Below are 16352 nucleotides of genomic sequence, written 5' to 3' on the forward strand. Positions count from 1 at the left end.
TTCATAAGTACTGACCCATGACTCTTAGGGTTTAAAAAGTAAGTGCGGTGTGGCCGGGCCAGGTGGGAGGGGGTAGGGAATCTTCCAGAACAAATTTGTTAGGTTCGCAGCCTGAACTTCCTTTTCAGAAGGCTGGTTTATAGTATGAGTAATAAGGAGAAAGGTTAGGATAATTATTAAGGCTCATTCTTGCATTTTTGACACTTTTTCTGTAAAACCACATTAAACTATAAGAACTGCGTCTGACTAATCCGACATTGGAGTCAGATTTGCATGTGACGCTCATCATTTTGTTCTCTGTGGTCTGCTCGGATGGGAAGGAGCTTCGGGAAGGCGTGAGCCTCTGGTCCACAGTCGTGGGATGATGGGCCTGCAGAGTGCGTTGGGGAACATTTAAAGATGTAGAGATCGTGAGCTGCTCATGAAAGAATATGGTGTGCCCTAAAATCAATACGTTATACAGCCATTAAATCCCAATCTTAAAACTTTTTCAAAAGAAACTGCTTAACTTGCGGTAGAAAGTAATGACACAAGGTAAAACTTCTGTCCTCAGACCATCCCCTCGGCCCAGATTCCAAGTGGAGGCTTTGCCAAGCAGTGGCACCCAAGGGTAATGTCACCGCGTGCTTGCGGTGAGCCAAGTGTGGACTGAACTTAGGTCACGGCGGGGGATAAGAATGTGATGATTTCATGATGTCCTACTTTCCATCTGCCTCATTCATAAGATCACTGGCCTTAGGCAGAGACAGACACCTTTAGAAACTTTTCCATGAAAAAATGGTTCTTTTTACTCTCTTTTATTTGCTTATTTACAGTTCTTAAGCAGTAAAGAAAAATCATTCCAAGAATTGAATGAATGAGCCATGAGGGCTGCAGGTTCGCTCAAGGAAGTCATTGAGTCGGGTCATTCTTTTTGTTGTTGTTATCAAGGTTTTATTTTACAATTAGTATTTTATCTTTTTTTTTTAGTGTTTTTATTTTATTATTAGTTTCAAGTATCCGGTACATTGGTTAGACATTTATATAGTTTCTGAAACGATCCCCTGATTGCTATTCTTTCTGGCAGTTTCAAACAATATTTTTATTCTCTAGACTTTATTCTCACTTGTGCCACTAGAGGCTGTAGTTTGCTTCTGTAAGGAAATTGGCATCTTGCACCAATCTTGGAGAAGCTGGATCTAGGACCCGAATCTTCTCATTTTGGCTACAGAGCTTCGGGGAGGTGTTCCGCGTGCAAGTGACTTGACTCGTGGACTCAGAGTTGTTTTAGTTTATCCGTTTTGTTACTGGTAGCATAGTATTTAAGCATCCGATGAGATTTAGAAAACGAGTTTGTGAAATAATTAGCACGTGAAATTAATGTCAGCGGCACATGACCTGTAGGTGATTTGTCTTCATTTCTTTCCACGTTGACATCGATCCCTCAGGAAGACGTGAGAAGTGCTTCCGCGGCGCCTGGCACGCGGCGAGCAGTCCATAAAGATTAGCTTCCCTTATCAGTTTAATTCTAAATTCCCAGGAGGATCAGTTGAGATTTACATGTTTCAATATGACTTTTTATAAAATTCAGTCCGATTTTTAAATCGCACCAAAAATATCCTGTTCTTGGCATTATTATTTAATTTGTGCGGCAAAATCGTGGGAAAATATATTTTCGTGGTGCCCAGTGGTGGGCGATGTAGTATCATAGTTCTCTCCACCTGTGAACATGGCGGGGTTTACACAGGTCTCTTTTTCAAACCTTGACTGATACTGATAGGTGTACAATTTGTTCACTTTTTCAAGTGCATATACTTTCATGCGTGTGACTATCGTTAAGAAAATCGACTCTAAATTAAGAATTTGTAAAAGAAGATTGTGTATTTGCCTCAGACGTGTAAACAGGAGATTTTTAAGTACGATGGCATGCGTAGCAGCTGTGATCACTGCCACATAGAAGGTGTGTGGGTTTGTCTGTGAATCGGACAAATCTGTTAAGCCTGAGTTTTGGTGCACCTTGCTGGTAATTGCCCTAGCTGTCACTGTACCAGAGGTTCGCTTAAACGTGACAGCAGCCTGCCCTGTGCCATTGGGGACTTACTACTTTCCTACCCTGCAGGCTTCCAAAGCCTGGAGAGAATTTTAATTTCGGAGCCTGTGGGGAGCAGGTGGAGAGCGGGCGTGGTTGCCGGGGCGGGGGCGGTGAGCCGCTGCGAGCTTATGTCAGGGTTATGGGTTGGAGGAGAATGGGAGGGGAGAAGGAACAGCCGAGGGTCACAACGTGACACGGGCTGGAGTTTGTGGGAACAAGCAGTTCCATGCGAGAGTTGAGGCATTTTGGAAACGCCCAGGTCTTGGCATTCAAGTGTTGGTCACATGGTCACGATTAGAGTTCATGCAAAGTTTTGTTTTTCCTCTGCCTCTGAGTGGGCACCGCTGTTCTGCAGTTTTAAAATAGCCAAGGAAAAACAGAGCTGCTTTATGTTATCTTCCTTGCTTGTTCTCTTGATTTTTGTCACTCACTTTCCCTATTTTCCCATCCAGGGGACTTCAGCCTTTTGCTAGAAGTACCTCTTCATGTGAAGGAAGGTGCTGATAAGTTGGGAATTAATTTGAAAAGTAACCAAAGCTTTGTGTTTTCGAGTTAAATGATGATGAGGTAGGAGATGGAGAAGAAAAAGAAGGATTCGATTTACATTTAAATCTTAAACTGGGAAAATAATAGTGGTCTGACTGAACACTGGCCCGTCGTTTCTGTTCATATTATTTTGAGTAGCTTCAAAGGATGAATAATCTCATTTATGCTCCATATTAAGTCCTGCAGTTTTTCAGTCTTGTCGATATTTCTCCTTTAGGTTTATCTCTGTTGGGATTTTTCTGTCCACTTTATAAATCAGAGTCTCGGTTCCCATCTATCAGTTTTTAAAACTTATATTTTATGTTTAAATGTTACATTTAAATACTTTAAATTAGTCCATAGAAATTAAATATAAAATAACTTCTTTTAGGATGAAGTTTTCTGAAATCATGTTCATATAATAATCTGTTTTTCGTTAGTCGTTCCTTGGTGAAATATGCCAGTTGTGCTACAGTTCACGTTGATGATATTAACTCTTCAGGAGTCATTCACCAGCTGCACGTCGGATAATAAAATTATACCACTGCAGGGAATCCTTAGCTCAATTTTCAACAGGACGAGAAGAAAACTGAACTTTTGCTTTGCACGTTGATAAATTTTCATATGTGACCTGAAATGGTGACGTTTCAGATAAGTAGGCTGTTTCTTTATGAGTCTGCAGGGAAGACCAGCGGAAGTCACAAGCTTCAGCGTGCTTTGCCCCGGCATGGCCACCATACCACGGTGCGCTCGCTGTCCACCTCTAGCCTGTGCCTGCACTGGCCCCTCTGTGTTCTGAAACTTAGATTTATTTCAAGGCCGCAACCCCAGGCTTCCTCCATTAATATAAGTGCAGTCGGTTATGACCTACTGCCCTCCAGACTGACCGCTTATTGTCTGTCGTGCTCTCGTAATGATTAAATAATATGGGCCCCTGGCATTCCTAATACAAAACTGTAGCGGTGGAACATGAGTATATACAAAGCACGAGCTCGGGAGCGCAGGGGTTTTATCACCCCTTATGCTCCTTAGTGCGGTGCCGGGCGCGGTGGGCACCCTCCTGGCGCTAGGGAATGCGAGTGAGCAAAGCGTGATTGTACTTACAAGTCACACAGCCCTTTAGGTGGGCGCACGCACACACGCACGCGTGTCAGAAGGTTAGGAATGGCTGCTGTGAGAATGACAGATTGATTTAGACGGGCTACATCAAAGCCTTTTTAGTTCCTTAAGGACTTTTTCTTTTTGCGATCATTAGGGTGTCTCTTAAGGCTTATTACTTTATTTACAATTTGAGACACACACACACACCCTTAGTAAATTGGGAAAATAATAAAAAAGGAAAACTATCCCCAAGTTTTTCTACCATATTACACAAAGACTGTCACTTTTAACATCTTATTTCCTGCCAGACTTTTTATTAGGCAACTTTTGCCATTTTATTTTTAAGCAACAGAATTATAATCCTGCCCTTTCTACTTCACTTATAACATCATTTTTTTGTATTACAAATTCTTCGTAAATATCACTTTAATAGTTGGCACTACAGCCGTAAGAGCTCCCTTCACTGAACAGGCAAGAAAAATTGTCGGTAAAGCCTGTTTACCCCCCTTCTCTATCTGCTGGGAAGGAGATGGGTAGACATATTTCATTCCTGATACTCAGATGTCGTCGGCAGTGACAGGCCGACCGCCTTGTGGATTACGGTAGATTTGAAGACATAACATTGCGGTAGCATCTTTTGGAAGCTTAACTGTGTGCCAGGCCCTGTACGTGCGTTTTACCTGTTATGTTCTCCCATAGTCCTCGTGGAATCCGTGAGGCTGGCACTGTTACTGTCCCCACTTTACAGGTGAGGAAACTGAGGCTTAGGTCAAGTAATTTGTCCAAAACACTGTTCAAGGACTTGTGCGCCCTTAACAGCGGTGACAGAAAGATCCACTGGGCGCTGGCATCCTTGCTCTGCTGTCCTTAATATATAGGAGAAACAAGCTTCTGTTTGGGGAGCAATTGTGCAGCTCTGCATCCAGCACCCAGTGCTCCCCGGCTTCTTAGAGCAGGCTCTGTACTTGGTACCCATGAGTAAGAACTGGGCGTAAGTGTGCCTCCGCGAATCGTGGGGCCAGTAAATGCTGTAGGCCCTGCGCTACGGGAAAGTCGCTGGGCGGGAGGCGGTCAGGAAAAGTTCTTAAAATTGCTGGGATTTATTTACATCAGCAGGGCGAGTGTAAATCAGCATGAAGGCTCCACATTAACAAAGGGGCAGAAGCATAAGGGGAGTGTGACAGTACCTCGGATGGTGTCTGGATGAACCAAGAGCATCATGGCAGGAAGTTAGGGAGGCCGGGGACTGGATTGCTAAGGGCCTTGAACTCCAGACAAAGCAGTCTGGGCCTGGCTCTCTGGGCCCTGGGACGCGACGGGAAGGTAAGGAGGGGCTGTTGGTGTCCCGTGACCGCCGTCTAGGCAGCCACTTCCTCTTTAGAAACGGTATCTGCCTGGCGTGTTATTTTCTGTCCATGACCTTCGGTCCAGAATTGTCGGTCCCTGTTGTCGCACTCTACCTGTCAGACGGGCAAGGAGAGGAAAAGAGTTAATGCAGCAAGAATGACCCTCGGAGGCACTGAGGGTTTGTCAAAAATGTCTCCCCTTCCCACTTACCACAGAGTAATGGCAAACCTATAAGTTCTCTAGAGAAATAGTTTCAGAGAATTTATTAGCTCTGAAATCTCGAATGCACTAACTCCTTAAACAGGACGTTTGCTGTAGTGCATCTGGTCCCAGTGTCTCGGTCACCCTTCCTGGACCAAAGGCATTCCCATGACATCGGAGGTCACTCCATCCCAAGACGGCTGCTTCCGCCGTCCCTCAGTTTCTGCCTTTCCGCCGACAGCACGTGCGGTGCGTGCGGCTCGGGCAGCGAGGCTGTAATTCAGAGCAGTACATTGCTGCTGAAAATAAAGTGTCGCTGGCCGTGTTGAACAGGCACTCTGTTCAGTCTGGCATATTTGCTTTTGTGTCACGCCGCACTCCACGCCTGTCGTGATTATGTAGACAATTCTTGATCAGATACGACAAAGCTGCCTCCGACGTTTTAACGCCTAACAAAATACCTGGCCGCACTCGGTTGTGCCAGTTAGTGGCTGGTGAACGCAGCTGCATTCGAAAGGCCAGAGTTAATGGCATTATGATGTAAATACTGTTGACACCAGCGCCTCTTACTACAATTAATAACCAATTATTCCCCTGAAAGTTAAAGTTTAGAATTTTTCTTTGGGGGTGGGAGGGAGTCTACATTTTGAGTGGCCTTTGAACCAATCTGATTTCCTTCATGGAGATGATGAGCCTTAGCCAGCCCTGGGGCAGCCGTTTCGTTACATAGAAAGGCGGTCACGTTGGAGGCTGGGGTGCAAGGGGGCGCCCTGAAAACCGTGAGTGGCTTGGGAATTAGATTTTCAGGGTCCTGTGGACATTTTGAAATCTTGAGGAGAACCATACCTATGTGACTTAAGTGTCATGTTTTTCAGTCTCACTAAATGGCACATATTAGATCCAGTTCTTCCAATACCGTGGGTAACTTAACCAGACTTAAATGGAAAACGAGGTAAGAATTGAGTCTAACAATGTTCTGCTGTGTCGTAGGGCTTTGTACATATGTAGTACCTCTTTGTGTATCACTGTGAGAGCTAAGCGACTTTTCCCAGTCCTGAGTTTTCCTGTCTAATGGGACCGCTCCCGCCTGCCGCGAGCGCGGGGTTAATGTGCTGTCGCCTTCCGCAGGCGCACCTACGTGGGCAGCATGCCCGGTCGCATCATCAACGGCTTGAAGACCGTGGGGGTGAACAATCCGGTGTTCCTGTTAGACGAGGTTGACAAACTGGGCAAAAGCCTGCAGGGAGACCCCGCGGCGGCTCTGCTCGAGGTGAGACCCAGAGTCCCCTGTCCGCAGCGGCGGCACGGGTAAGACTGGAGCATCTTCAGGTAACGTCGACCAGAGCATCCCAGTCAGGTATCAGTCTACGAGAGCATCTCGTTCAGGTAACACCCCTACCGTGTGGGCTCAGTCACGGGAAGAACAGTCTGAAGCAATTCTATATATAAATTAAAATGTCTCCCAGATCTCTTTTTCTTTCTTTTTCTAAAAATTCTCAAGTTTTTTCTTTTTTGTACCCCTAGTTTCCTGGTATAAATTTCATCCTTTCGTTAAGTCATTATTGAGTATTTACAACATTATAACTAAATAAGTGCTTTTCACAGCGGAGCTGAGTGGTTTAATGTGATCGTTTTTTTGTCTTCCTTTTTGTTTTTCTGTACCTGTTTTTAAAAATCTTCTTAGAGGTAGTAATTGTCTCGTTTCTTTGTTTCCTTTACCAGTTGTCTAATTCTCCCTCCGAGACTTTCAGACCCTAGGTGTTCTGCCAGGGTCATCGCTAAGCCTCCCGTCCGCACTGTTCTCCGTACCCGGCGTGCCCCTGTCTCCTGGGTTCTCCCTTCCCCTCCACCATGTCGGATTCCAGTCTCCTGTGTTTCATGCCTTCCTCGTTCTGGGTTTATTCTCTTGTTTTTGTGGTATTAACCCCTCAGTAGTTTCCTGAGAAAGCTCGCATGAGTGGCAAATGTTTTTCGGTTTTGCATATCTGGAAATGTCTTCGTTTTCCGTGTATTTGATTGGTGGTTTGATTGTTATAATTTACATGAAAATTAAGCTTGGAGTGGGTTGGGGGAGCATTGTTATGAGTCTGTGACTGTGTTTGCCTCCAAGGCATCCCCGCTCACCCCAACCTCCGACCCCCACCCCCAGGGATGCTCTGTCAGGCCCAAGTCCTGGCTTTTGCCCTGTTTCCCTCTCTACAAGGACCCGCCACTGGATTCAGTAGTAAAGTGTACATAAGTGTCTGAGCCAGCAGGCCTCCCGCGCTGTGCCAGGGGCCCTTCGCGTGTGGCCCTTCGCGCGTGTGCTGACACACGCCTTGAGCACGGGCTGGTGATCTACAGCTCTGCCGTAGCCCTCGCTTCCATCAGAGGTGAACGCGTGGGGCCTCCCCGGAGCTTTCCTGATCACGCCGTAGTCCTGCACGTGACCTTCTCGAGCCCCAGGAAAGTTTCAGAGCTTTTTAAAGGCCCCTCCTCCCCAAGTATCTCATTCCTCAGTTTTTCCTTATTAGTTTTGTGACCAGCCTCTCGTTAGTCCCAGCTAACTGGTATCGCTGCCTCCGGCCCCTGAAATATTAACAGTTGCTGCTGCTTGTCTTTGCCAAATCCCCCAGAGATGGGGCTGTTCACACAGAGTGTCCTCTGAGTTCGGACAAATAAACACAAATCGCTGAGAATGACAGTTTCCGAGGAACATCCAGACAGGGCAAATACCGTTCTCAGGAAATGGGGCTGTTGGAGCAGTCTGGTCCTCTGTGCTCCCAGTGGCTGCGCGGCGACTGGTTTTCAAGGCCACCGTGAACGTGGGAGAAGGGAAAGAAAAGTAGAGCTTGCTGCAGTCACCCATGTGTTCTTAGACACCGTTCAGACTGTCGCCATTTAATTTCTAGAATTCTGAAAAAGTTGATTTGGACAATTTTTGCTAGTGTTCTTCATTGCTTTTATGGAGAAGCAGATTTTCAGAATTCTTTACTCTGCCGTTCTAGAAGTGCTTCCTCCTACGTGCAGTTCTGTGCTTAAATGATTCGACTGCTCACTTCTGATCCTTTTATTTTGACTGACTCGTCGTTCAGATGGAATACATTTTCAAGTTGCCTTTATCAAAGATTTGTTCGTACTTGTATTTTGAGGCCTTTTATATTTGCTAAGGTCTCTGTCGTCTGCACCAGTAATTTTGTTCACATATCCCCAAATTTTTTGAAAATATATCCCAAATATGTGAATATCTGCGTAATCAAGGTCTTTCTGTCCGCTAAAGCTGCCGTAACAAAATACCACCGACTGGGTGGCTTCAAAAAACTTATTTTCTTACAGTTCTCCTGAGGCCTCTTTCCTAACCCAAGTACCATTGTAGAAATATCGTGTGTGTGTGTGTATGTGTGTGTGTCACAGAATGAGGTGTTTTTTTTTTTAGAATAAGTTTTAAAAGATAAGATAATTCTATTTTTAGTGAAAATAATGTATTCTAATTAGATAAGTAAAATTGTGATTGCTGAGTTAGTCATTTTACTCCCTTTTTGAATATGTATGTCAGCCCTGTTTGTCTTCACTAGCCTCGGAAAAGCGGCAGTGTGTGAAGGGTTTAGAACGTGTAGAAGGTGCTTGGGACCCTCCTTAGGGTCCCGCTTGGGACTCTCAGTGAGTCCTTGTGACTCGGAGCCCTTGAGTAGTGACCCAGAAAAGACAGAGTCCTGAACACGAGTCATTCAGCATCTTGAGAATCTACTTGCTAAATTACCTAATCTATCCACTTAAAATACTTTTAAGAGACACTGATATTCCGCTCAGCATAAACAGAAAGGTTTGCTTCGAGGCATTTTTAACCGTGAGTTCTCCCTCGTACTGTGAGAATATAGTAGTGTAGTCATGTTTTAGTCGTTTCCTCTTGTCTGGAAGCTCCTTTTCAGTTACAGACGCTCCAGACTCTGATGATGTTCGAGGAGGAGCATGCTGCTCGTCCCCCTCCCCTAAGGATTTCACAGTGCTCTGCGCACTTTCTTTGCACCCCACGGCAGTTAAGAGAGGGCGCGCCAGGGGAAGGGGCTGGCTCCGCGGGCCTGCTAAGGACGGACACACAGTGCCGTCAGTAAGCAGATCGCGCAGGAACTTGAAAGGGTCGTTTTTGCTTCTTTGCGCTTTTACGTCTTCAAAAATTTTGACATCGAACGTGTTTCGTATTTTAAAACATAGTGTCTAGAATGGGGGGATGCGAAGAACGTGTTCTCGTCCTCCCCTGTTGCCCAGACCGACTGCATCGAGCAAGAACAGCAGCCTTGTGACTGTCCCGTGTGTGTTGGAGTTTATACAGCTTTCTGCGGGAACTGTCGAGCTTGTTTAATGTTTAGCATTCTCCCACAGGTGCTGGATCCGGAACAAAACCATAACTTCACAGATCATTATCTAAACGTGGCCTTTGACCTTTCCCAAGTGCTCTTCATAGCCACCGCCAACACCACCGCTACTATCCCCCCCGCCTTGCTGGACAGGATGGAGATCATTCAGGTGCCAGGTACCCGAGTCATAACTAAAACCGTTATTGATATTTTCGCCTCTGTGAGCGCAACCCTTTGAAATTGGTCAAGCTGTGAATTTTGAGTAAAAAGTTGTTTTGCCAGTGTATGATCTTCAAAAATCCTGAGTCTGATGCATAAACCAGCTTTTACATAGATTCGGAGTCTGGAACAGCAGAACTTGTTTATCTGTTTGCTTACATGAACCATGACAGCGTAGCAAGAGTAAATTTTGCATAGCAATTTCAGATTGAATTTAGCATTAAGGAATGATCTTTTTTTTTTTTAATGAAAAACAAGGTATTCTTCAAAGCAATTTCTAAAATTATATAATTTTTTTCCAAAGTAAATCTCTAAAAACCCAAAACAGATCTCCACACGGTCATTTGAGCTTCCTGTTTATCAGATTTTGACGTTTTTACCGTCTCTAGGAAAGTGTAAAATTTGCTCTCATTCATTAAGAGATGGGTCATAAAGAAGCCAAACTTTCTCTGTATTACCTCTGGCCTCACTTTATACAGTAGTGCAGGATGCTTTTAAATTCCTCTTCTTTTTAGTTAGGTCTGTCAAATACCTATATATATATTTTTTTTATCGTGTGCGAAGTGTGCAAAACAATCCTTTAGTCACTAACACGAAGTAAATCCCAGTGTTTTCGCCTTATTTTAATTGCTCAGAATTATTTTTCCTTAGAAGACATCAGTTATCAGTGGCTATGTGTTAAAATGCGAATAGAATCGAATCTAAATAGATTGAGATTCTAAATATAATCTAAGTCTATATTTCATATTATTCTGAAATATATTTTTACTATGAAGTGAACGATAATTGGATTTCTTAGTTATCTGCGAGCCCAGCGATTCCTAAACTTAGTTTTAAAATACAGTGGAGTAAAAAATTGCTTTGTACATATTTATACCACAAACAAATAAGTCATGAGACCCAATTGCTGGAAACTCCAAATTAAGGCAGAAAATGCATAAGCAACACTAATGCGGAGGGCAGTACTCAGAACAGCTGCCGCAGAGGCGGGTGCGTGGTGGCATCTTCCTCCTGCGGATTTGGTTATTTACCTTTTCTGTGTTTTTTATTTCCTTTTTCTACCCCAGCGATGCCTTATCAATTCATCTTTTCAATGTTGCTTGTTAAATGGAAAAGGATAGTTAGTTTAGGGGGAATTTTGTTTTACAGGTTTAAAGACAGTAAATCTATACTCCTCGAGGCTTTTAAATAAATAAGAACATAAAGACTTTTAAATATACAAATTACATATGTATATAATTCCAAGACGTAGAGGGAAAAACCTTTTATAGGGACATCTTAGTTTTGGGTTTGGTTCGGTGCTAAAATTCACATCACAGTTCTGGAAATAGCTCTCACGCAGCTGTTCCCTTGGAGCCCGCTGCTTATTTGGTTGAAGTCTTGCTGTTGTTGTATTTGTAAGTTTTTTCAATTATGTATCACATTATTTGAAAGAGAGAGATGTGTTATTTTTCTAGTAAATAATAAAAACTTAGATTTGAGGTAACGAGATAATTATCTCTACGGTTAGACTGAGGTTTTGTTTCTCAGCTCTGAGAGCTGTATCCTTTATTCAAAAGACTTTAAAATACCGTGCTTAGGAAATGCTTGTTTCATTTGTGAAAAGGTTGGAAATTTTAACCGTTGTTGATTGGACATTCAGTTTCTTTATTCTGATTGACGTAAGGTTTAAATTCAGTCTAAATCCAAGACCCATTGAATCTGCATTCGATTCATCAAAAAAGCCTTGGCACCGTGGAAGCCGGGTGAATAATTGCGACACCAGGTCGATTGTTTTCCAGGGTACACGCAGGAGGAGAAGATAGAGATCGCCCACCGGCACTTGATCCCAAAGCAGCTGGAGCAGCACGGGCTGACCCCTCAGCAGATCCAGATCCCTCAGGCCACGACTCTGGACATCATCACCAGGTTAGTCAGCGTCCGGAGGCTCCTGTCCCGTGAGGCTGAAAAGAAGAGTCTTTCCTGGTGACTCCTGGCATCCGTCTTTCTCTGTCCAGCAGAGTCCCAGCAGGCGTTTCCGTGGCTCTTGGTTTGCACAGGGCCGTCAGGCAGAGCTTCAGAGACAGCATTTAGAGTTTCTTCATAGCCGAGGACTTCAGTTGAGCCAGAATTTCAACTTTTCCACAATAGCTGTATAACGGATTAATTTGATAATGTTAAGAATGAAAAATAGGGAAAATATTGAGACACTTCATGGCCCAGGATCTTAAAAGTTGAGTTCTCTTAAGAAGCGAGATGCTGCTTTCAGACGTCTGTTTTAAGTTACTCAGATTTCCTTTTCTTCTCTTCGAGAGTTTGAAAACCCTTAGAGCTTTCACTTCCAGAATTATCATAGGAACAGTAGAGAAGGTTCTTCCCCAGCTTAGCTACTGGGCGCTTACGCCTGTGGCAGGCATTTCACAAACTGCCTGAGGTTGCTCCTCAGTCTAATTTACAGATGGGAGTTCGGCGGGACGTGCGCCCTCCTGCAGGTGTGTGTAGCGCAGCCTCTCGAGTCGTCCCGGCACAGGCACAGTGCTGTGGCCGACGCAGCATCTGGCCCACCATGTCACCGCGTCACCGCCAAGCCCTCCTTAGGCGACCTGGCCCGGCACTGCTGTTTTCAAGAGCGAAGTGTCTTCTCGCCTTGAACTTTGGCATAGTTTGGCCGGTCTGACTGCCTTTTGATCTAAGCAACAGGCACAGTGCTGTGGCCGTCGCGTGCATCCAGCCCACCGTGTCACTGCGTCACCGCCAAGCGCTCCTCAGGCGGCCTGGCCCGGCACTGCTGTTTTCAAGAGCGAAGCGTCTTCTCGCCTTGAACTTTGGCTTAGTTTGGCCGGTCTGACTGCCTTTTGATCTAAGCCAGCCTTCTTTGGAAGTCAGTTTAAATTTATGCACCAAACAGAAAGACTAAGTCTGAGCCTGGAGTTCCTTTTCCTAACTGGTGACTTACTGTGTGGGTGATGGCAGGAGAAATAAATTAGGGGATTTGTATGCCAAAGTCTTCCAGCGAGATCATCATTGCAGATAACACCCCTGACGCCTTTGGGTAGTTCTCAAGAAGTCACTTAACCTTTCTGATAGCTTCCCACTCTGGAAAATCCGAGCGAGTGAGTAAAATATCCTTAGTTTATCTGGTCTAAATAATAGTCACTCCGAAGAGTGATCGTTATTCGTATTTCCCAGTTGTTGCCTGTAGGACTATTTTTTTAAGATATATACCTGCAAGCTCAAACCATCGCTATGAAAAGCTATGACATTAGGACATTTTTCTGAGCGGTTTTAATATTTTTAAACACAGCACTGTTATTTGCTAGTCCAGGCAAGTTTTAGGCATTTAGTGAGTTACCAGACTTAGGACGTGGTTTTTCATCTTTTGATGGATTTTCCATCCTTTCCCGTGTCATAGTTATAGACCCGTAACGTTCAGGAGGTGGGCAGGAGACCTGGAAGTCACTTCGTCACACTCGCCTCCAGGGTAGCCAGCCTGCCTGAACTTCCGGCGCCCGAGCGCACTGCTCCCTGGCAGGCGAACAGCTGTTACAGAGCTGTCTCCGCACGCCCCTCCCCGCACCCTCTAGTCCTGCCTTAGGGGAGCTCCTGGAACGCAAGGCTCGCCCCTCCCTCGGACCGAAACGCCATCCAGGGCCACATCCGTGAATGTTGTCGCCTGCGGACTGAACGTACCTGCTCTCCCTACCAGTCCTCTCCACCCCGCTTCGAGACCTCGCCCTTCCTGATCAGGCTTCTGTCGAATGACTCCTGCGATGTCAGTGTCCCTTTTAAAATTAAACACCCAGAGCGGGACTCAGCCTCGCGGATGTCACCTAAACAGCTCGGGCTGTGGGAGGGACCCTGATCTCCTCCCTCCGAGTCATCACTGCGCACTCTGCTGCCTGTCACACGTGCGGTCACCTGAGACTTCTGGCTCTTTCATATGCGTTTCTGCTCAGCGTGGTCTGTACCGTTCTGCGCCGATGGGGTTGAGTATTTTAAAGCCGAGATGAAATTTTTAAAGAAGTTTGCAGTTGTGAGTATTTTATTGTTCGTCTCAGCTACCACTGCAGCAAGCTGACTTTTTTTAATCGAGATTATCATTGAGAACATTAGTTTTATGTCCACTGAAAAGTGGCACCTGTACCATCTTCACGTTCACGTTATTGATAAGAAACATTAACCAGTCCTTATTTGATGCTGGTGATGCTTCACTTTTCAGTTTAAAAATACTAAGTGGGGCTGGTATGCGCACCGTCCTTGAGCCAACTGTTACGTTAAACCGTCTGCATTTGTTCCCAGCCCATTATTGTTCTAAACGCCAGAAAAAAGGGTGTTTTGTGGTGATTGTGCTCATTATTTGTGACACGCTCCAGTTCGTCCGAACGTCCGGCTTCCGTCCCCGCGTGCCCGTGCCGACCCTGCACAGGCTTCGCCAGCTCCTTCTCTCTGACCTTCTGTCCAGACCCTGTGCTGGGAGCTGATCGGGTGGTCGTCGGGGGCCGCATCGGGCTTTACGTTCGCTGACGTGCCGTTTCCTCCCTTCCTGTGAGCGCGCAGTCGTGTCACGTGGCCTCGCCCTGCAGCCGCCTCGGCCTCGGTGGGAGTGTGTCTCTCTGGGAGTGCTCAGCCTTTCGTTTGTCTTTCCTCAGAACTTTAAAAACCTGCACCCCCAGCAGCGTGTCCGTCAGTAGACAGATGGGTAAAGAAGATGGGGCGCATCATACGACGGAATGTTACTCGCCCTTAAAAAGAGAGCGAGATCCTGCCATTCGCGACAACGCGGATGGACCTAGTGGGTGTTATGCCGAGAGAAATGAGTCAGACAGAGAAAGACACATACCACATGACCTCACTTCTGTGTGGACTCTGAGGAACAAAATCCAAATAGACAAAACGGAAACAGTCTCATAGCTCCAGACAACATCCTGCTGGTTGCCCGATGGGAGGGGAGTCGGGGGACTGGGTGAGAGGGGAAGGGATGGAGTACGAACTGGCAGTTAGGACATCGTCCCGGGATGCGACGTACAGCCTGGGGGATGCGGTGTCCGGCGGGTACCAGACTCAGCAGGGGGCTCGCCCCGTAAGTCGCACAGTGTGTAGCCACTCTGCTGTACTCCTGAGACCAACATAATGTTGAACGTCAACTGTAATTAAAAAATAAAAATAAATTACTTTCCCAAAGTCTAGGATATACATGTGACAACTGCCTAAGCAAATCTAGTTTTTCAGATCAAACTGCATTCTCTACCTTATGCTGCCCATTCAGATCCCTCCGAAACTGGGTGACCAGAAATGGTGGTGCATATTATATAAGGGTTTGTGAAGTGGCTTATGGGATTCGAGTCTAACGAACAAAGTTTTTAAGACCGCTCTGCTTGATCACTTCTAGAGTCTTATACAAAATGACAATGCTCGCATCACGGAGTATTCTTCCTTAGACGTCCCTCCAATGAGCATACACTGACCAGAGGCGATTAGCACAGTTCCTAGTAGAAACTAGACTTCGTCTCAGGTGATTTATCTAGAAGTTTCTTAGGTTGACAGCTTGTTTAAGAAAGCTCTTAACATGGAGCAAACGATGTTTTATTGGCAGATTAACTTTGGCAATATAAATTGAAGAACCAAGGATTCACTTTTGAGTCTAGGTAATGGTTAAAGATAATCTGTAGAAAGAGAGAAGTTATGGCTGAAAATACTTCTGAATATTTAAGAAATAACAAACTTTAATAAGGAATTTTTAAATGTGAAGGAGTTAGTACTCAAGAAAATAATGAACTTTTCAATGTGTGCCGTTTAGTATAAACGTTACGCACATGACTTCTGTCTATTTTTACAGGTGGCGTTCGGCCCAAAATAAAATGCTTTTCCTCGTCCGCAGGTATACGAGAGAGGCGGGGGTGCGCTCTCTGGACAGGAAGTTCGGGGCCATTTGCCGAGCCGTGGCTGTGAAGGTGGCGGAAGGACAGCACAAGGAGGCCAAGCTGGAGCGCCCCGACGCCACTGAGGGCGAAGGTCTGGCCCCCGACCGCGAGCCCTTGGGGGGCGGGGGAGTGCGTCGGAGCAGTGGCACTGCCACTCCGCCGGTCAGAGCTGGGCGGGTGTGTCATCAGTTGATGAGGGGCGTCTTTCATCAGGCCGGAGGGTCCCTTACGAGTAGCTCGGGGTTTCGGTGGCTCGAGGCTGCCGGCCTCCAGGCCGTGGCGTCAGCCCGCTTGACGTGCCCGGTCTGCTCTTCTCGCTTCCGATTCAGATGGTGTTTTCGTCCTTCGGTGTTTACAGCCGAGGAAGTGGTCACGGCAGGCGGGTGGTGCCGCTGTCCCCACGCCGCGGGCAGCCTCGGCCCCGTCTGCTTTTCTCTCTCGTGTTCTTCCATAGCTGCACAACTTACGTGGAATTGAAATTATTCTTTCCTAAAAGACTGATGTGGAGGGGGCGACAGGGAGAGAGAGAGGAGGGTCCTCTTACTGGAATGAATCAAATGTGGACCTTTTCGGTGCCCAGTTAAAATGCTCGGCCTTCCCGCCCGGGCGCGTGGGGCCCGGCTCGTCGCGGCTGCTGCCACGCGGTGCCCAGGC

The 16352-nt window shown here is 46.0% G+C and overlaps 1 protein-coding gene across 1 annotated transcript in view; it reads left to right on the top strand.

Moving 5' to 3' along the window:
• LONP2 (lon peptidase 2, peroxisomal) overlaps window positions 1-16352 on the top strand; it is a 49287-nt gene that overhangs the window by 12806 nt on the left and 20129 nt on the right. Inside the window, exons 7-10 of the mRNA XM_015586892.2 lie at window positions 6374-6515; window positions 9605-9755; window positions 11580-11706; window positions 15656-15789. Coding sequence (XP_015442378.1) covers window positions 6374-6515; window positions 9605-9755; window positions 11580-11706; window positions 15656-15789 — 554 coding nt within the window. The remainder of the gene's footprint in view (window positions 1-6373; window positions 6516-9604; window positions 9756-11579; window positions 11707-15655; window positions 15790-16352) is intronic.

This window comes from Pteropus alecto, unplaced genomic scaffold (assembly GCF_000325575.1).
Source record: "Pteropus alecto unplaced genomic scaffold, ASM32557v1 scaffold123, whole genome shotgun sequence".
NCBI lineage: Eukaryota > Metazoa > Chordata > Mammalia > Chiroptera > Pteropodidae > Pteropus > Pteropus alecto.